General features: G+C 36.5%; 1 protein-coding gene across 1 annotated transcript; it reads left to right on the top strand.

Moving 5' to 3' along the window:
* The first annotated feature begins 1,320 nt into the window (after positions 1-1,320).
* On the top strand, positions 1,321-6,482 carry LOC111018132 (aquaporin NIP2-1). Its single transcript, XM_022294091.2, has 5 exons — positions 1,321-1,553; positions 1,749-1,973; positions 4,899-5,093; positions 5,762-5,823; positions 6,012-6,482. Exons 1-5 carry the CDS (start codon positions 1,392-1,394, stop codon positions 6,247-6,249), a joined length of 882 nt encoding a protein of 293 aa, XP_022149783.1. The 5' UTR covers positions 1,321-1,391; the 3' UTR covers positions 6,250-6,482.
* The last annotated feature ends 15,252 nt before the right edge of the window (positions 6,483-21,734 follow it).

The following is a 21,734-nucleotide window of genomic DNA, read 5'->3' as shown; positions in this document are numbered from 1 at the left end:
ATAGTTATTTTGTTTTCTATCCATGGTTTTTGAAAAAATAATGAAATTAATTTTCCTTTTTTTCTATTTTTTAAATATGTTTTTGAAATTCTAAGTAAATTTAAAACAAGAAAAAACAGTTTTATATTTTTCTTTCTTACGTTGAACCTTTTATTTTTTTTAGTACAACATACGGGGTAGAGATGTATATGTCAATTATCGCTAAGCTATACTCGCTTTGACTCATCTCTAAAATATTGACTATAATTTATCTCTCCAAAATTTTCATATCTATCTCATATATCATTCTCATTTTTTTCTGTATAATTTTTATTTCTCTTTATATTTTTTAGCAAATATATTTTCAGCATTTATTTATATAAATATTTTCCCTATGACGACTTTTCTTTTACTAGAGCTTTTTTTTTCTCTTTTTATTTTATTTGTCTTTTCTACATAACAAATATATCTCAAATTATTTTTCAGTTTAAAATTTTTCCTTCTTTCTTTAACGTGTTTTTTCCTCTAAAATTTACTCTTTTTCTTTAAAATTTTTTCTTCTTTGTCTTTACTTTCATCTCATAATTTTTACTCTAAATCTTTTTATTTATCTCTCTAGAATTACTCTCCCTAAAATTTTACAATTTTTTTTCTTGTTAAACTCTTATTTTCATAACTTTACATTGAGATCACAAAAATCCCTTCAAGGTTGTAAAAAATAGGGAATGTGCATTTCCAACGATGCCCCAAACTCCATCCACGATTCTATATTTTAAATAATAAATATATATTTTATTAACTATTTTACAAAATTAAGAATAAACTGTTAAATATTTTTTGGTAAATAATAATTTTCATATATTGATTGTTTTTTTTAACTCTAAAAATAATTAAAATTTATTAATAAATCGGTAATTTTTCTCACAAAGATCCCTTATCCCAAATGAGATTCTGGACCTCGATTCCTGAAATCTGAGAATGAGGTGGAGACAAATACTAAAAATTTTCACTTGACAATAATGGAAGAAGGGCATGTCCGACTCCCGTCCCATATCGTTTTCATCTCTACTCTATATAGATTTTTCTTTTTTAAATTCAAATAATTTTTTTGCTTAGTACACACATTTTTCTCTCTCTAGCATATCTCTACCTAAATTATTTTTATAATAACCAAAGTAACATAACTCATTCATTCAAAGCATCTTGGTCATTTTCTAATGGCGAGAGGTTGAATTAAAAATTATATATATTTTTATAATAGATTCATAATACAAAGAGACACTGATGTGTAACTACTTGAACCGTACACCCATCCTCCATTTCACTATAAAATGGGTCGCTTGGTTCCACCTATTGATGTGCAGAGAGAGGCTTTTTTTGTTTGAGTATATATTAATATTTTAGGTTGAAAAATGGGTTCGGTTCATGATCCGGAGGCCGGCGACGGTTACCGCAGCGGCGGCGCTGCCACCGCCGACGTGGAGGAGTTCGTGTCAGTAGAAAACCCAGACTCCAAACTCTCCAAGTTTGGATCTATCTTCCAAAACCTTTACCCTCCTGGGTTTTCCCGAAAGGTACCTTAAAATCATCAAACAAACAATTGACCCTTTTCCTTTGTCCTTTTGTTTTTATTTTTTTTGGGAAAAATCATTCCCTGGTGGAGTAGAATGAAAATTTCTATCTCCTGTCGCTGACGAAATTTTTAGAATTGAAAGATTATATACATAAAAGTGAAAATTTATGGCTTTGCCTCTTGATATGGTGTTCAGCTGGTGGCGGAAGTGATAGCGACATATTTGCTGGTGTTTGTGACGTGCGGGGCGGGGGCATTGAGCGCGAGCGACGAGCGGAGAGTGTCGCAGCTCGGAGCCTCAGTCGCGGGCGGGCTGATCGTCACCGTGATGATCTACGCTGTCGGCCACATATCGGGCGCCCACATGAACCCGGCTGTCACCTTAGCTTTCGCTGCAACTCGACACTTTCCATGGAAACAGGTCTCAGTCCATACACTTTTTTTTTCTTTCCCTTTTGATGCAATTCTCAGTTATTTCTGTTATAATCAATAACCTAATCATTTGCTCTCACATGCTATCTTGTCGGTTTTATTATCCAGTAACATTCGTGTTTTCTTTTTTCCTTTATCGTGACCCATTTTTTAGATCTTGTTTGATTCCTAAATATTTTATTTTATTTTATTTGATACTTGTACTTCAATTTTTTTTTTCATTGAAATTTATTATCCATCTCTTTAAATGTTGCATAAAAAATATTTCTCATTTGCATGATCTATAATCATCAATCTATGATTGACAAATGTTTGAAACCACATATATTAGATTAGTTGTTGGCGAGTCTTAATTTTTTTTCTTGTTCTTTTAAATAATTGATGAATCTTTTTAAGTAAAATTTGGAGATGAAAATCAATCACTTGAATGTTAAAGGACTAAAAATAAAATAAAAGAAATTTGAAGTACTAAATATAGGAGTTAAACTTAAATTTATTGAATAAAACTATATTATTTATTTATTTTACTAATATCGAAATGAATAATTATTTAATTCAAGTAAATAAATTATTAAATAATATGTCAATAATGATAAGAGCTGATTTTAATAGAGCTAGTTGAATAAAAAACATAATAATTTATAATAAATGAACACGTATCTTATGTTTTTACTGATAATATATACAAATGGTTTTTTAAATGAATATTATTTAATTATCAAATTGATGTGTTAGAATAATTATTTGATATAGTAGAGCCTATTTGTTTGAGGTTTATTATTAATATTCAGGTGCGGTGCCAAGTACAGAGGACCCGGCATCTATTTCCCATTAATTTTGAATTATATAAATTCAATTTCAAATATTTTTTCTCCTTGATTATCCCATACAAATTGAAATTTAAAATTTGTCCTCACTTTCAAGTTTTCCTGAACAACTTATTTTTACAGTTCAGTTTTCAAGTTGTTGTTTACTTTCATGCCTTTATAACAACTATTTTGTTTTTAATTTTTTAGTTTTTAAAAATTTTGTATAATTAAACACTTCCTTTTGTTTTGCATTTACTTTTAAAAACATTTTCAAAATCAAAGCTAAAATTTAAAAACTTAAAAAAGTAGTTTTCAAAAACTTAATTTTATTTTTAAGATGATGAAACATACCATTTTAAGATGGTGAAAACATATCAACGGGGATTGTAACCAAACAAGACTGATTTTCAAAAACAGAAAATTAAAAATGAAATAGTTATCAAACATGTCCTCACTTTCAAATCGTTACTAAAACATGATATTGAGTATGATTCTATGATTAAGTGATGGTCAATCTGAACCTAATTCAACTGTACCAACATCCAGTGTCTTTCCTATAAGTCATAAGCTCGAAGCAATCGAGTGAATAACACTATTTTGACTAATAATTTAAACATAAATTTTGTGGGGTTGAAAAATGAACCCTTTTTTCCATGTGTAGTTTTGAAGTCCTAGAAGTAGATCATTATATTCATGATATAGAGAGGAAATGGAATAATGGACATGATGACAATAAAAAAGGGAAAAATCTAGGCCATATTTAGTGGCCAACATGAGGTAGGGTCCAGCCCAAATATTATTCTTGAGACCTCACGCAGCCACAAGACTTGTGATTTTTCCATGGCCATGAGCCTTTGGCCTCACTCCGCCGGCCACAAGAATGGGATGGGACATGAGCCATATGATAGCTCCAGAACACTTGAGAGAGGGATAGAGATGTCCACCAAACATTTTCTTGGCCCATTGGGAGTGGGGGTAGTATAGGACAACATGATATAATAATTCATGTGTGTGTTTTACTGTTTAGAGTCAAAAGAGCAGTGGACGTCTTTTAACTTTGCTTTTAGAATTAAAGAATTTCAAAGTAGTGTTGATAACCATTTTGTTTTCGGGTTTTTCTTTTTGAAAGTGTTTCTTTCCCTCATGTTTTCCGTTGTTAGTGTTATATAGTTTTTTAAACATTTTCATCTCTAGGCCAAATTTTGTTTTCATTTTTTAAAGTTTCAAAAACTTATTTTTGTTCAAGAGAATTAGCTAAGAATTGAAATACGTTTTTAAGAGTGTTGAAAAACTTACTACTGATATTGTAAAAAAAAACAAACATAATTATTAAAAATAGAAAAATAAAAATGAAATAGTTGTTTGGATACTAAGTCGTTGACTTTTAAAGTCCGGTTTCATCTTTGTTAGGAGATGGTACTTTTTGGCTCATAACTTTCGCAAGTCTTTGTTTAAGAGTTTTTATATATTAGAGATAGAAACTGGGTTTATACAACATCTATTGGTTTCGTAGGTTTGTGATTTGTAAATGTAAGATTCAACTTCTGAAGTAGATTTCAAAAGTTTAACTTGGGTTTATGGAAACAGGCTCATGGAAATATCTACTTATACTCTTGTGAAATGTTTGGTTCACAATTTTAATATCTATAAATTTCCATGACTTGAAATTAAGATTTTTGGGACATGAGTTCGACACCTAGATTAGAAACGTTAAGTTTAGGAATTTAAGTGGAAATCTTCGTAAACCTAGCTAGGTTTAAGAAAATTGTGTGGGAGATGAGTGAGTACTGAAATTTGTCCATCAAATTCTAAACTTAATAAACCTAAACAACAAACATAGGCTAGTTCCACATCTCAAACCAAACCCACACCCTAAACATCCTATATATCAAAGAGGTTCTAGTTTGTACATCTTACATTTCCACTATAAAGAAGAAGTATAATTTATTAAATACGTTGTATCAGTAAGGATATAGGGCCTTGTGATATTTAGATACTTGAGCGGATAGTAGATTTACACAGAAGAGGGCTTCTTTTTTTTTTTTCAAATAGTTAATAAAATTTGGTAATTAAAGAGTTAAAAGGATTGGTTTGGGTGGTGGCAGGTTCCAGCGTATGCAGCAGCGCAGCTGAGTGGAGCAACATCTGCGGCCTTTACGCTGCGAATATTGCTGCATCCAATCAAACACGTGGGCACAACGTCGCCATCCGGATCGGATTTTCAGGCATTGGTCATGGAGATAGTTGTTACATTCTCCATGATGTTCGTTACTTCAGCTGTCGCAACCGACACCAAAGCTGTAAGAATATAATTAATTCTATCCTTTCCTCTCACTTTCTTCATTGTTTCACATGTTCCACGATGATAAACTTACATGACATGTTTGGTCGAAATTTCTTGATTATCTTCTAAATTTCTGTTAACTCGTTTAAGTATCATGTAATAAAGTTTATTATTGTCAACCAATTTTAATATTTACCACTGAAAAAGTGATGTAATTCAAAAGTTTTAAACCATAGAGAATAGATTCTGTTTTTCTTCTTAGGAAAAATTGTTTTCCAAAATTGTATTTATGAAAAAATTAAGGACTAAAGCGCATAATCTTGTAAATGTTGTGAAATTACACTCCACATCATAAATATAATATGTATTTTAAGAAATGTCATAACTTTTCATTTTGTTTTTAATTATAGCATAAATGTGATTTTATTTTGAGTTTATTGCATTTAGCAAACTTGAGTATAGACAAAACAAATCGTGTGTTCAAATTTTTACTATATTTGAAACAAATAATAACTCCAAGTTTAAAAATTAAATAATATTAAATAAAAAAACTGATATACTTATCTCCAATGGTATATATGCGTAGAACAGAATATATCACATCCTAAATTAAAGAATATGTCTGACTAGTTGATGTGTAATTAAATTTTATTCATTTAACAAGTGGTGCTTGATTTTTGGCAGGTGGGAGAGCTAGCAGGTATGGCAGTTGGCTCAGCTGTGTGTATTACATCCATCTTAGCTGGGTAAGGAAACATATAACACATTTTTGGATTGGCTTTTTACCCATAAAAATATTTGATTTCTAATTAACATCTTGAAATAAAACAAATTTTGAAAAGTTTCTAATTTGTTTTACCAAAGAATTTTGAGCATACACATGAAATATTAAACAAATGAATCTAATGGAAGACTTGTGTTAGCCACTGTTCAGACCTGTATCAGGTGGGTCGATGAACCCTGTGAGGACTTTAGGACCTGCAATGGCAAGTGAATATTATAAAGGACTTTGGGTGTACTTTGTCGGGCCGGTTACAGGAACCCTTTTGGGGGCATGGTCATATAAGTTCATACGTGTCAGTGACAAACCTGTGCATCTAATTTCTCCTCATTCATTTTCACTCAAACTTCGAAGAATGTCGAGATCGGACACTGCTGAAAGTGAAAATTGAGCATTAGCTCAACATTCTCTTCTACCATCTTCAAAATGTTTGGTGTGTCGGAAAACATATGTGAAATAGTTTGAGTGTTTCATGAGCTTCGTGATGTACCATGCTCTAAGCTTACTTTCTTAGAGTTTAGCAATGTATAAGAAGCAGCCTTTGTAATTTGCTTAGCATCTTCATTGGTATATTTTCTAAATTTTGTAACTTTCCTTTTCCAAATAATAGCCAAATTCTAGAAATGGAATAGTTCACTTTAACTACTTTTACTTTTTCAAAATTGGGATAAAAATTTGATAAACATTTTTTTAGAATATATAAACAAATGAAAATAATTAATCTCTAAAAGGGTTAGATATATCTTAGTATTTAATTGAATATACTTGTAAAAAAACATTGAAAAAACAGTTACTAAAAAACTAATTATAAATATATGACAAAGATAAGTAGGTTAAATTAGTGATGGCTATGTGTATATATAGTTATCAATTTCATATCACATTTTCTTTCCTAACCATTTCTAATTATTTTTAAAGTAGCTTAAAATTTGAATAACATTTTTAGAAAATAAACAAAGAGGCAATCACTGAAAGTATTTGGCCAATGTGATGAAACAGAAAAAATGAAGAAAGGTATTATTTTAACCTTAAAAGGGTTACGTGATATAGCTATACAATTTAGTATGACCTAGGTAAACTATTACAAAATTAGTTGTAAAAAAACATTTAATAGATTAATAGAATTGTCCCCAATAGATAGTTTGGGTGGCTTGGGGCTCAAGGAATAACCTTGAGGTCTTGGGTTCAAGCCACATGAGATGCAACAAAAACCTAATTATAAATAACGGATCAATATTGTGCCAATTCAAGTTTTGAACTACGTAGGCACATCTGATTGATTCCATAGTTACTTTGCGTGCCAAATTAGGAATTCCTCTTTCAACTCGTCTCGAAATGGGAAAGCGGTACGTGAGCTGGGTTCAGAACATCGTGAGATTTTTAAGTCCATATCCGGTGTGGGTATTAGAGCATTGAGGGGACATTTCCCTAGAGACTGTTCTAGAAGCTTTACGTGAGAACTAGCTTACAGAAAAGCAAAATGAAGAAGAGGTGTGCCAATCAAGCAGCGATGCTACTCATGATAGGCTGAGTTTTAAGTCGTTATTCTTCGGTTTGAATAAGTCAAGTTCCGTTGGGAGCCCAGAGGAGCAAAGCTCATTTTCCTATCAAGGAAAAGTGTCTGGTTCATCCAAAGTCCAGTTCCTTCACTGTTTATGCAAAAAATATGACGGGGTATGACCTGGTCAAGGTCGGCCACAAGGAGAGCTCGACCTACTCCAGGTATGACCGTCGGGAGGGCATGACCTGCTTTTCAGGTACGACTGCGGGAAGAGCTTGGGTTTCCTTGGAAAGGGATGACCAGCTCAAAGGGTCAAGGTCGGCTGACTGGGATGAGCTGGTGTCAGGAATGAGCTGAAAGGCCACTTGGCGAGGAAAGACCTGCACAAGGGAACAAACACTCCGACGCTCAAGTCAGTTTTGAGTCCGGCCTTAGTATGGAGGCCGAGCTAGAATAGATACCTGACTGAAGAGTGAAGTGCCCTATTTATAGGCTGAGGTACCCGACAAAGAATCCGACCGGCGGTGGAGCATGTCGGGACCAAGGTCGGCCTGTCGGGGGTAGCTATTCCAGTTCATACTCTTGTCATCTGGAATTTGACTAAGTATGGAAGGTCGTTCCTCCCTTGAATGATCTTCAGGGAAGACCTTCAGATCGGCCTTTAGGGAAGGCCTCAGGTCGGCCATTAGGCAAGGCCTTCAGGTCAGCCTTCAAGGGAGCTCTTCAGGTCGGCCATCAGGCAAGGCCTTCAGGTCGGCCCTTAGGGGAGCTCTTTAGGTCGGCCACCAAAATGTGGCTGGATTGAAGTATCTCAAACATTTTTTACCCGCTCGTCAATTGTAGAGGGGGTTTTGATTCCCGTTATACACGATGTGGGAAAAGGCGTTTTCTTCTCTACCTTCTCAGAAGGGTTGTCGCTCCCATCGTACGTCATGCAACTTCATCGTTGTGGGTTTGGACTAGGTCGTTGCCTCTAGGCCTCTCACTTTGTTTTTTTCTTCTTCTCTTGAGTCGCTTGAATGAAGCTATTGCCCATGGCCATCGACTTGACCATTGTACGAGTGCTTAAGGCTCAAAATACTTGTTACAAATAACATCTTGTTGTTGCATCGAATGAAGAAGGGGGAGTTCACACGAAGCCACTACCAACTCCCAATGAGAATGAGTAAGTCCACAATGTACGTATACATTAGTTGCTAGGAGATCTCTCATTTGCAACCCAAGGAATAATCATCGAAGGAACAACGAGATAATCTTTTCTACACTAGATGCATCATAAATACAACGCCATGTAGTGTTCTTATTGATAATGGTAGTTGCATGAATGTTATTAGCACCTATATAGTGTAGAAATTAAAGTTAGCCACCACACCACATTCACGACCTTATAATTTGCAGAGTTTAAGTAATAGTGGTGAGATAAAGGTCTAAAGTCACAAATTAGAGTTTCATTTGCAATAGGTAGGCATAATGATTAAATTATTTGTGATGTCATACCTTTGCATGCTCGTGACCTTTTGAAGACCTTGGGACTATGATAGGAAGATGAAGTATGATAATTTCCTTAATAGAAATTATTTGATAATAATGGGAGGAAAACTAATCTAATTCCACTACCTCCAAAAAAAAGTTGAAATTGATCAAACAAAGTTGGAGGATAAAAGAAAGGAAGCCACAACTAAGGAGGCAACAATAATCCAAGAGAAAATGATAAGTGCTCCAAATAAAGAAGAAAAAGGTCGAACATCTCATGGTAAGTTCAAATGAGATTGAGGATAAAATTTATTGGGATGATATGCATGTTGATCATAATTTATTGGAAGGAAATACATTATTATATGCCTAACGTTGAAAAGGAAAGTATTGAGATTGACAATTGCAAAACTATGTATAAAATTAGATCCTATGGGTTACAAGTTATCATGTGATATCATGCCCCTTGTTGAGATAAAGAGTACTAACTTGGAAAAAGAGATTTTTTGTGATATTCATGCAAATCCAAGTCTTTTAAATAGATAAGATTCTCATGTTGATAACATCTCAACTCTTGAATAATTAATGCATGAAGAATTATTTGTGGATATATGTTAGTTGAAGAAAATGAGAGAAGAAAAATATGAGACAAAAGAAAGTAGCTATATCGAGTCAGAAGAGGAAAAGCGTAAGTTCAAGCTATTTGCATTCCAACCAAAATCTCAACAAATTAATGGATAAGCACCCTTAATTACAAAATAGAATGTTTAATCCAAGTGTTTGTACTTCTAAAGAGTACTATAGGAAATTTCAACTATTAACTCAATGATGGTCAAATGCAAGGAGAATTGAAAGCTATAGAGAGCTATTACAAGATAGAGATTAATGGACTCATCCTACCATCTTCCAATAACTTTGAGATCACCTTACAAGCTAAGTATAAAATGAATCATGATTTTGAAGATACTAACTTGTTTTCTTTGTGTGTAGGTAATCATGGACAAGTAAAGATATAGCCAAGTATCATGAAGTACTTGTTGATAAAAAAGTCTTTTAAACAATGTCATGGCCTAGAACACAAATTGCTATATTGGAGAATCAAAATGCCAAGCACCATGTGGAGGACAACGAAACTAAAGCACAAAGTCAACAAAACAGATGATTGGGTTTGGAAACACTTTTGGGAAGAACGAAAAATATTTTTGAAAGAAAATTCAAAGGAAGAATGATAAGAGCATCATTAGACTTCAAGACTGCTATAAAAGGAACCCGATGAGGTATGCCAACTCAAGAGGCCAAAGAAGGAAGGGCCATATAATTTCTCAAGAAGAATGAACTGTCATGCCCATGGAAAAATTCATAAGCCTTCAACCATGTAAAGAGAACCCACAAGATAAGGTACACTTTTTGAAGCTTATCATTGGACTAATTTGTTTGGTTTGAATGTAGTTAACCAACTTGATTCAAGGACAAATCCTTGTCAAGAAGGAGGAGATGATATGATCATGATTATCCAAGAGCTCTAAGAATAAAACTACATCAACAAAGAAGATTATCAAGAAGTGAGACTCCCTCAAATAGGAAGCTACATTGGACACATTATCAAGTTTTGAGAATTTGAAAGGACTAAGAGCAATCATCAAAGGTCAAGAGGAAGATAGAGATGGAAGATAGGCCAAGCAAGTGGTCAAACCTCAACGACATCACCATTGCTCGCACTAGGATCACATCGCACGCCTCACCACAGTTAACATGCCCTCCCGCTCGCATGTGCCAGTGCGATGCCTAACACCGGTGCGTCTCCCTGATGCTCACCTGCGTGTACACGCCCAGCCTTACGCACGCTTCATGGCCCATGCCTCTGCTGCACAACACCCGTCGCCCACTAACCCTTGTAGCCCCACGAGCACACCCTATTGCCCCATGCACAATTCAATCACTGCACCTCGCTTGCCCATCACTTAGCTCATAAGCATCCTAACCCTTGTTGCCTCGCTCATCAGCGTGTGCGCTAGCCCCTTGCTACCTGTTTTGTGTTTGCTTGTCGTCCAAGTGTACAAAAAACATGAATATATTTTTCTTAATTATTAACTTGTTTTTATTCTCTTTAGATTTTATTTTTAGAATTATTTTTATTTAATTTTAGGCAAGTATGATTTTGTTTGTAGGAAAACATTTTGCATTATTTTTATTTACCTTAGATTTTATGATTATTTTTATTTTGTAAATTATTGTAAAAGGCCTTGGGCTCTTGGTGCAAACCAAGTTTAGGCATCCCTTTATAGTTTGAAAACCAAGTTTTGAGTATTGAGATATAGAGTTGAGAGGTTTCCCATTCCGTTACCCTACCCCCCCCCCCCCCCCCCCCCCCCCATTGTGTTATTATTTGTGTGATCAAACTTATGGTGCATTATTATCGAAGAATGCTTGTTTGGTTAGTCACCAAACTTGTGGAGTGTTTCAAGCCTCGAGTATAGTGAGAGTTTTATCTACTGATGGTTTCGACTTCAAAGCAAGCCGTATCCATAGTGTTACCAAGATAAGGTATCCAACTTCATCCATGTACTATAGACCGTTTAGGTTATTACTAAAACATTATCCACTTGTATATCGAATATATACTGTATATCAAATATATACACTGTATATTAAATATATACCGTATATAAAATATATACTGTTCCAGTTACATTAAATAACCTTGGATCTTAGTTTATTGGAATACGAGTGATACAAAGAAATAATAAAATAACTCTTTATTAAATAAATAAATAATTTGTTCATTAATTATAAATACACGAGGTAAGGGCACCAAACCCAACATGGGAGCCCTAGTTGGGTCTTCTTTTTGGGAAGAGGCTTTGGAACATCAAGTCTCCAGAGGATTTCTTGTCGCCGGGTAAAAGCCACATAGGCGTCTGATAACTCTTCATAAGAGAATATTTTATGGTCTAATTTGGATATTAATTGTGTGGAAATGTGAGGATCCTTGTTAAAAGACCATGGAAAATATGAGAAATTATTTATTTAGGTCCGTGAACCGTTAGAATTCTCAATTTCCTCAATTGGAATAAATTATGCTTAATTATTCACGTTTTTATTCAGGAATTGTAGACTTTGTTGAGGACAAGTTAAGTATTGCCAAAGCTGTGAGAGTGTTGCTGGAGCATGACTAAACGAACATTTATGCTGGAGCTTCAAGTCTCGGATGCCCTAACACATGTGACTGCCCAGTAATTCTTTGCATCTACTTTTCACTGCATCCGTACAGCTTTCAGGGGATGCCCTAAATTTTAAGGACCCGATATGTAAGGAAAAAATACCCTAGCCGCAAAAAGGGGGGACAGAACAGAGATCCATTTGGAGAGCATTGATTTCAAAGAACATTCCTTGTCTTGTCATCATCTGTTCATCGAAGAAGAAGCTGAAGGACGTGGACTGACTTTCTTAGCGTCACCATTTTTGGCTGAAGAAGCTTCCACTTTTCCGCTGTCTACTTTATTTATGGGCTCCATTTCTTCTCTACCCTCTATTCTCTTTTATTTCGTTATGAACTAAACCCAACCTTCGGAGGGGATGAGCTTGCTGTAACCTTGTGGTTTACTGTGCTTTAGTAACCTAGAATACTGTTTTAATAGAAGTGTTTTTATTCTTCCATCTCACTGAATTTGTTTAGCCAACTTATTGAGTGTGTATTGCTTGCTTGAGGCTTAAGAGAGTCCTTGTTGAGTATGATTGCTTCTATTAGCTTTAGATTTCTCTCATTTGAAGTAGGATGATGAGTATTCAGGGATGAGGCTCACCCTATTGTGCTTATAGGCTGATTTAAGGGAGTTGTGTTGAAGCATGTTTTAGGTATCTCGGGAGAGAACCACGCCAGTCTGAGCATTTAGTATTTTTAGGTTGCTAGAGCATAGTTAGAAAAAGGTGAAAGCATATGAGCGAATCCCCCCCAATATATCTTTAAATCGTTTCTTCATTACACATGTGTGTTTTCTATGTCGGATGCTTCAACATTGTATCGAAATATTTCAGCAGTTGTCCATTTACTGCTTTATAAATTTATTTTCATTGTTATCACAATATTCCAATCAAATTACTCCTTTAATTTTGCTTTTTGGTATTCTCAACTACCGAATCGAAATATAACTCAAATCCCTTAGAAGACGACATTGTTTGGTACTACAATTGATCGATTAGTGTATACTTGCACTATTTTTCTCCTAGTTGTGAGGAAGCGAACAGTGTCATCGACTCGGCAGGAAGACTTGGAATTTTGACATTTTCCAAGGGCAAGGAAAACGTCTTTGGGGGAGCCCTAGTTGGGTCCTCTGCTCGGGAAGAGGCCTTGGTACATCACGTCTGCAGAGGCGTGCTCATCTCCGATTGGAAGCCACATAGGTGTCTTCGACTCGGGAGGAAGCCTTGGAATTATGAGTTTTTTCCAAAGGGAAGGAAAACATCCAAGTGGGAGCCCTAGTCGTGTCCTCTACTCGAGAAGAGGCCTTGGTACATCATGTCTGCAGAGGCGTGCTCATCTCCGATTGGAAGCCACAGGCGTCTTCGACTTGGGAAGAAGCCTTGGAATTATGAGTTTTTTCCAAAGGGAGGGAAAACATCGAAGTGGGAGCTCTACTTGTGTCCTCTACTCGGGAAGAGGCCTTGGAACATCAAGTCTCCAGAGGCTTGTTCGTCGCCGAGTGGGAGCCACGTTCGCGTCCTCTACTTGGGAGGAAGCATTGGAATTTTGAGCTTTCCCAAGGTAGGAGAGGCACGAGGGCCACGTGGCAACTCCATACGACGTGAGATACTATTTGCCGTTTTGGGAGGCGCTGGGACTGGGCCCTAGTCTGCGAGGGCAGTAATCGCTACTTCGATATTTGTTTTGTCGTTATGTCGTGTGCATCTCGCGGTTAATACCATTTATAGTACGATGCATCCTTTCGTCTTTTTGTGGGATCGGTTGCCCTTCTCTCGAAGTGCCACCTGGATGGTTGAGTCGACGGTAGGGGTGCGTCCTTGCTTCTTTTTAATTGAGGACGTGTGTCTCTGTCAATCCCACCCACATCCATTTCGTACATTTAGCAATATGTCGGGAGTTTTTGGAAGTGACCCTATCCATGTCAACTCTCATTTAGAGGAGGATCCTCCCTCGACGATGGAGGAACTTTCTGAGGAGGAGGAGGAGCGGGAGCCATCAGAAGAGGGAGAAGAGGAGCATGAGCGATTGGAGGTTGAGCCCTCCGAAATTGAACCATCGGGGCTGTAATCCTTAGACGATATGTACTATGAGGACCCCCAGTATACAAGGCTTTACGATCCTCCTGACATCGCCGCGATGAACCGAGATGAACTCATCGCTACCATCCTTCGCCACAAGGAGAAGATCCTCGAACTGAGGGAGAGATGGGTTGAGGCGGATGGGGCTCGGCGGGGAGCGATGGCGATAGCCCGCAAATCCTTGTGGGGATGGAAGAAGCGAAAAAGACCTACAATGACCTTCGGTACCAAGTAGAGTACCTTTATAGGAAGTATGGTCCTTTCGGACCAAACGTCTAGGTCTAGGTTTCTTTGCACTTCCCCGTGTAATCATTGGCGGCTATTTCCACCTCTTTTTTGTAATTAGTGGAGCTTGTGGTTCCTCTGTTGTATGTTAATAAATCTCTTCTTTTTGTTATTCTTCTGTTGCACCATACTCTTGCATGACTTTCCTTTGGGCTTCTCGTTTTACTTTACACGCTTACATAGTTACGAGGATGGTCTCTAGCGGGGCTCCCCCTTTCTGACTGGCCGGTTTGAATTCCCAAGGGTGGTTTTTGCGTATGAACCAAATTACTCTTAGTTCAATAGCAGCCTGGGCTATGAAAGGAAGGGTGGGGCTTTAGGGGATGTAAATCCCGGAGCAGAAACGAGAATCGTGTTCATGAATTTAAGGAAAAAAAAATGACAACACAGTGAAAAACAAAAATAGGGAAGAATAAGTTTTCTCACCTTTGAAGACTATTCTTCATGTAAAGCCAATGAGACAACCACCACTGTCTTCCTTGCTATGACTCTCGATGAGGATCCTAGTTTGTGGTAACCAAATAGTATGCAAGAAAAAATGAGAGAGGCAAAGAGATTTCTTTTTGTTATGTTTTCTTTTGCAGGAAAAAAAAACAAGAACCCAACTGAACCCAACTGCAAAACTCTTTCTGCAATTTAACGAGCACCCCACGTCACTCCCTCACCACTCCCCTTCTATTTTGGGGGAGTTTTCTTTTTTTTTTTGTTTAATTAATAACCAAATTAATAAAATTAAATATTTAATTTAATTAATTAAATTAATAATTATTAGTCAAATTAATAATTAATAAATTTAATTAATAAATATTAATCTAATTAATAATTAATTAATTAAATCTGAATATTAATCAAATAAATAATTAACTATTTCACATTTAATTAAATATCACATATTTAATTAAAAACTATATATTTGAATCATATTCAAATTCATCTCTTTTATATAACCTATAGTTTTAATATGAATCCAATTCATATTAATTATTGTCTGAATCTCATGCAAATAATTATCTCACAACATATAGTATCAATTTTGAATTAATATCCAAAATTAATATATATTTATACATAATGTATCAATATACATTATATACATTCTCTTATATAAATTGAACATTTCAAATTATTTAATTATTCTTGATCCTTGTTTTATATGTTGTGAGCTAGCAAGGGGACGTCTACAGATCATAATCTCCAACAATACGAGATTAATTGGTCAAACTCATTAATCGAGTTAACCAACATTTGTTAATTGCGGGTCACTCCTCTAAAAACCTGCAACTGCACTATTCTCACTGCAGAATATTTTTGTGTCCACAGGTGTATGACCATTAACGGCAAGTCAATCCTTCACGAGTACTCGTAACTCTAGCGGGGTCAAATTACCGTTTTACCCCTGAGTTACGTCTTGCTCTTTAAATACCACTGCTCCTCTAATGAACAACCCGATTATGGTCCGACCAATAACCAGAAGTCCCTCTCGGGCTAGTGAGAGGGTGGGGCCCCTTGTTCAAGTCCCAGAGTCAGCACTTAAGGGAACACTGATCTACTCCCCTAAAGTCGGGAATGAGTGAATTCTATCTTGTGTAGTTATGTTCCCAGCTCCTCACTTGGTCTCGTCCCAAAAATGGTAGGAATGTTGAGTCGGTGATTCAAACCACTCTCACCCATACAAATCAAAGGACGAGTCCTCACGGGCAAGAGTCCATAACTCACTCAAGATTGAGAATGAGTTGCCTGATTATCCTATGAAATATCAATCTATTAGTCAACAGCGTTACATCTACAGATTGGCTATTTCATGATTCGGTCTTAGTCTGGTCTTATACAAACTCATTGTATTAGGATACCTCGACTCGCATGTCTACAAAGTGGATAAGGATGGGTACACACAAACGACTTGGATCGATTTGTTTGCATTTACAAAGTGGCCCGTATCCATAGTGTTGCCAGGATAAGGTACCCATCATTATCCATATACTATAAACCCTTTAGGTTATTCCCAGGACATTATCCACATGTATATCGAGATCAAATATATACCCAGTATATATATTGTCCCGGTTATATGATAATAACCTTGGATGTTTAGTTTATTAAATTTGGACAATACTTGTAAATTCAACAACAATTTGATTGAATAAGGAAACATAACTTTATTGAATATAAATTTGTTTTTACATAATTACAAACTACGAGTTCAGGGCAACACACCCAATAAGGCTCCCGTTTTCATCACCTCATTTTATGCGTTTGCTCACTATTGCAGCGTGCCAATCTCATCCCGTTCCATGGAGATTTTTCTCGGTTATTCTCGTCCAAGAATCGGGCACGATTTCTCCTACATTGGTCGTTTTTCCTTGATTATCGCTTGAAGGATTCGGAGCGTGCTCGTGCTGTGGCGAAGAAGAGGGCTCGCCTCGTATGGAGGCACTTCAAAAGAATGAATTTCTCTTTGGAGGGATTGAGGTCGCACGTGTCGTAGTTGGAGAAGAAGCTTGGCTTTTGTTTGAGATTTTGGAATGAAAATAAAAGATAGAGCGCAAATGTACACCCATCACAAGTAGTAAAACAAAATGAGTATTCCGAGTATCGATGCTCAAGGACAAATGAAGTCTTTTTATAAGAAATGTTAATGATCGGTGACTTTGTAATTGATTTAGGGGTAACAAATATCATGGATAATGTTGCTTTTGATGTTTTAAGATTCAATGCAATAAACTCAGCCCAGTTACTTGGAATTAGCTAAAAATATGCAAACTTTTTCCAACTAGGCGCCAGATGCCTCTCAATATTTTTCATCGGTTTTGTTTCGTCATCTCTTATGTCTGAGTGATTTTGAAGGCATAATTTCATCCCTAATATGTTTATTAGAAAATTGAACTTAATTAAATAAAAACCAACCGTAACCTTAGGTCGAGGTCCTATGTCTAGGCTACTCGAGCGAAATTCTTATGTCTAACGTATTTCTCTCCAAAGTTAAATCATTAAAGTTGTGGAAATGTATCAACCCTTTCAGTATTGATGCTTGGTTAAAACATTAATTTGCCAAATCAAGTTTTAATTTTATAAAACAACATGAATTGATAAAATAAGAGAAAACATGTACACCCCGCGTTCTCTGGCTCGTCTATTTTAACGTATAAATAGTGCCTTTGGATTTTTTCCTAAGCTGATGATTTTAATTCTTGGATTTTCTAATATTGGAGTCCTAATTTTGGGTAAACTAGAATTAAGTTCGTCGGATTAAGAGAAATTAGGTTTTCAAATTTTGGAGAGAGATTTTATTTCGATCTTAATTCAAGGTTTTGGAAATTTATTTATTTTTTTTAGACTTTATTCTTGGGTTTTAGAGTTAAAGTTAATTATCTTATTTTGGGTTGTTGTGAGATTTACTTTAACTAATAAAATGTAATTTTGGACTTCTTGTTGGGCCGATGGTTTTATTTAGTTGGATCTCCTTTAAAATTTGAGAATTTAGATTATTGGTTTTAAAACAAGGTTATTAAATAAAGAAAAGAAAAGAAAGAAAAATGGAAATTAAAGGATAAACAAAACAATGAAACCCAAAGTGTTCTATCTCATTCCTCCCCTTCTTTGTGTAGCCGCCGACACCCCCTCCCCCCCGAGTTCTCTTCGTCGGTGACATCTCAGCGGCCGGACCCTCCCTCTGACGACCCTATATCCACGGTGGTAGCAGTAGTGGTGTTCCTCAGCAACGACATCTTCTTCGACAGTAGCAACGACGTGAATCCGGCCCGTTCCATTAATTTCGATGGCTTCCTCCACGATTCGGTAGATCCACGGCCTCCACGAGTAGTGGCGCAACAAATCGCAGCAGCACGACCCGAGATTGAGCATTCCGCGACGTTCTCCCTTCCCCCGCACATTATTTTGTAGCAGAGTGAAAGTACAGCTCCTCCGGCGGTACCTTCGAGCAGCTTCGGTGACCTGCAGCGGCGTTGGAGTAGTGACACGACTTTGGTGTCGTTCGAAAGCAGGACAACTCGACAGTGAGACACACGAGCGGTCCCGATCTAGTGACCTTTGAGCGTCCCAATCAGTAGTGCGACGCCACTGTTTCTTTGCCACAAACAGACCAGCAGTGACGATTTTCCTTTTTCGGCTATGTTCGATGCTTACCCACACTCAGGCGGAGCTTGATTTATGTTACCCAATCTTGTTCAAAGCCATCCGAAGTCAGTTCGTGATACCCACCCCCTTCGACATCCATTCAACACTTACCCACACTCGAACGAAGGACGATTCGAGTTAACCATTGTTGTTCGATATCGGACAAGCAAGCGTGAAGCCTTCCGAACTTGGATTTTGAAGCCTGAACCTCCTGGGGGTTGACCCACTCTTAACCAAAGTGGGTTCGGTGTGAGTTATAACTTTTCGGCAAAGCTTAGGAGTGTTGGTTCTTTGTTGTAAGTAGTTTCTTACTTGAGGGATTGGTTGTTGTGTGCTGATATGATATTGTTGTTTGTTCGTGTGTCTATGTGTGATACTTGCATGATTGCTTGTCGTTGTTATCATTTAGTAAACGTCATTGTTAATAAAACTGTTGATATATCTTAGGGAAATTATGTGGTTGTGTGAATAAATTATAACCAAGTAATCTTGGATCGCTATGTTTGAATTGTGGTTATGTTCTAATTGGTTTTCATGATGAAAATTGTATACTGGTACTATAACCTGTTGTTTTGAAAGCATATTGAATATTTGTGAGAAATCAGTTGTGTTTGATGTATGCTGGGTATCTATTGATTATATTTTGGTTAAGTTGTTGGCTGTGCCTCTTTTGTGAACCATGCCTGTTGGAGCTGTTGGATCATGCTGGACTATTTTAAATTGATTGGTATTTACGTATGATCATTTTGGTGTATTGCATATTGGACTGTTATGAGATTATTGATGCATGAGGCATGGCGTAGTAGCAAGTAGGACTCTTGTGAGAGTTTCGAGGTATAATGAAGTGAGTGGATGAGTAACAGGGCCAGAGGGCTGGCACGCCACTAGTTGCGTATCGAGGCTCCAGGTACAAAAGTCGGGGATCGATACCCCAACTTTGGTAGAGACGAGTGTCGAGGCTCCAAGTACAAAATCGGGGGTCAACACGGTGATTCTATTGATGAGTAGTGTTGGGTCTTGATGTGGTGGCGGTTAAGGACCAACATGCCTAGTAGACGTCGAGGCCTTGAGGATAGATGCCAAGGATCGATGCACAGTTCGAGGACTTGGCCATGCGTGGTCAAGGGTTGAACGCTAAGCGCTGTAGAGAAGTGTTGATGCCTTAACTATGCGTGGTCAGGGGTCGGAACAACTCGAAGGAGTAAGTCTTGGAGGTAGAAAAAAGAGAACTAGTGAGCTTAGAGAATCTCGATGCCTTGGATATACGAGGCCAGGGGTCGGTACGACTCAAAGGAGAAAGTCATGGAGAAACAGGAAATAGTACTAGTGAGTTGAGATGTGACGGTGGATATGAATGTAGGTTGCATGTTTAGATGTATGTTTATTTTCTTATTATGTAAAGTATGATAAACTGATAAACATGTCGTTTGAACCTCTTTGTGATAAGCATGTTGTTTGTGCGTGACCTTCAGGTATGGACTGCTTACTGAGTACTGTGGTTGTACTCATCCCTCTTTTTCCCCCTCCAGTTTTGCAGGTATCGAGCTAACTTTTGGGATGATGATGACAAGGAAGAGACTTGGCTAGAGAGACCATTTAACGCTTCGTTGTTAAGTTCCAATTTGGATAGGATAGTTATAGTTGTTTATTTGTAACTTGAGTCTGCTATTAGATTAATAAATTGGGTTGTTAAGTTCCATTTTTAAAGAATGTTTTAGGGCTGACAGTTCCCTATTCTTTTGAGAACATTAAATGTTGTTTATCTACTTGAACTTTGATGATGTGATATATTGAGGATATTTATCAGGATAATACATTTGTTCAAGCTGAATTTGACTTAGCCTTTACTTTGCTGCTATTCGAGAAAGTTAGTTTTGTGTAGTGGATAATTTGTGATTAGTGATGTTTTTGGTGAAAAGTTTCTATAAGGTTGAATTGTTAGTAAATTATTAACTGAGAAGAATTTGAGTTTCGTCAGAACATTAGTATTGTTTGTTTTGTTTAGCGCAAGCTTTTGTAAGTGTTATTAATCAGAGTAGCGTAGCGGAAGCGTAGTAAGAATTTGTCATAGTTTGTATTTCTAGTGGTTTAATTCTCTAGTACAAGTGATACTTTTTTTAGTGGCTTTTAGTAACAATCCCTGTTGGAATGTTGAAAATCCTGGGGCGTTATAAAACACCTTTTGCCTTGTTGGATTTTCAAAACTTTGCTAATCATCCAGAATCGGGCTTGGGAAAATAAATTTAGTTCATAAATTTAAGAGGAAAAACATAATTTAACATTGATGTAAACAAGAGACATGATTAAAAGATGAATCGAATTAAAACAAGCTGAAAATGGTGGAGTTGTAACCTGAGTGACCCTAACCCGTTCTCTTTCAAGATTGGGGAGCAATACTCGGTCGATTACACAAGATTGTGTGATTACAACTTTGTAATGAGAGAGTGAGAGAGAGACGATATCAAAGAACTTGCTAGAATTTTAATTGGATAAGATCAAACTTACAATTGAAGAATAACAAGCTGAAAAATAAAGGATGAACTTGAAATAAGCAAAGTTCAAAACAATAACAACTCAAAACTTAAAAGGAGAACGTAAATAAGCTGAGAGTAAAGTGTCTAAAGCTGAAATAATCACTTTAGGATGATTATTAAAGTGAGGGGAGTTGATGTATTTATAGGAACTTCAAGGCGGTTAGAAGGTTGAGACATTTATGGAGAGTCATCCCTTTAAAACATCTTTTAGTTGGTTTGTTGTTGAATTAGCAATCATAAATGCATGGAAGACACATGGAGGGGCTTGAGAAAGCTTCAAAACTGACCAAAACTTGCATTTTACATTAAGGGCAATCTCGGGATTGGGGAAGGTGCCAGATGCCTAGCTCTGTATTTTTTTGCACAAAATTGTAATTTTTATTAGAAATCAACTCTAAAGTATGTAAAAATGTCCTATATGCATGTATAACCTAAGATAACTCCAAATGAAAGGGTTTGAGCACTATAATAAGCTTAAAACATAGTTTTCTGAGTGTAAAACGGTAGAAAACAACACCAGTTTAGCTTCTTTTTACCCTTGTAAACAAGGAAAATCAGCTTTTAGAGGCATTGGAGACCTTCTTAACTACCCTAACCCGGTTTCTTTTTTTTTTTTATTTTGTAACCGGCACACACCACCATTCTCGTGCCACCGCGCATGGTACCTAT

This window comes from Momordica charantia (assembly GCF_013281855.1).
Source record: "Momordica charantia cultivar OHB3-1 chromosome 8 unlocalized genomic scaffold, Mcharantia_2.0 BLBB01000008.1, whole genome shotgun sequence".
NCBI classification, from domain to species: Eukaryota; Viridiplantae; Streptophyta; class Magnoliopsida; order Cucurbitales; family Cucurbitaceae; genus Momordica; species Momordica charantia.
This window is presented reverse-complemented; position numbering and strand designations above follow the sequence as displayed.

Bases quoted from the DNA above. Each gene is read 5' to 3' on its own strand.
- LOC111018132 (XM_022294091.2), top strand. From the start codon at position 1,392: ATGGGTTCGGTTCATGATCCGGAGGCCGGCGACGGTTACCGCAGCGGC. The intron at 5,094-5,761 runs GTAAGAATATAA...GATTTTTGGCAG, and splicing joins TCGCAACCGACACCAAAGCT to GTGGGAGAGCTAGCAGGTAT. The intron at 5,824-6,011 runs GTAAGGAAACAT...GCCACTGTTCAG, and splicing joins ATTACATCCATCTTAGCTGG to ACCTGTATCAGGTGGGTCGA.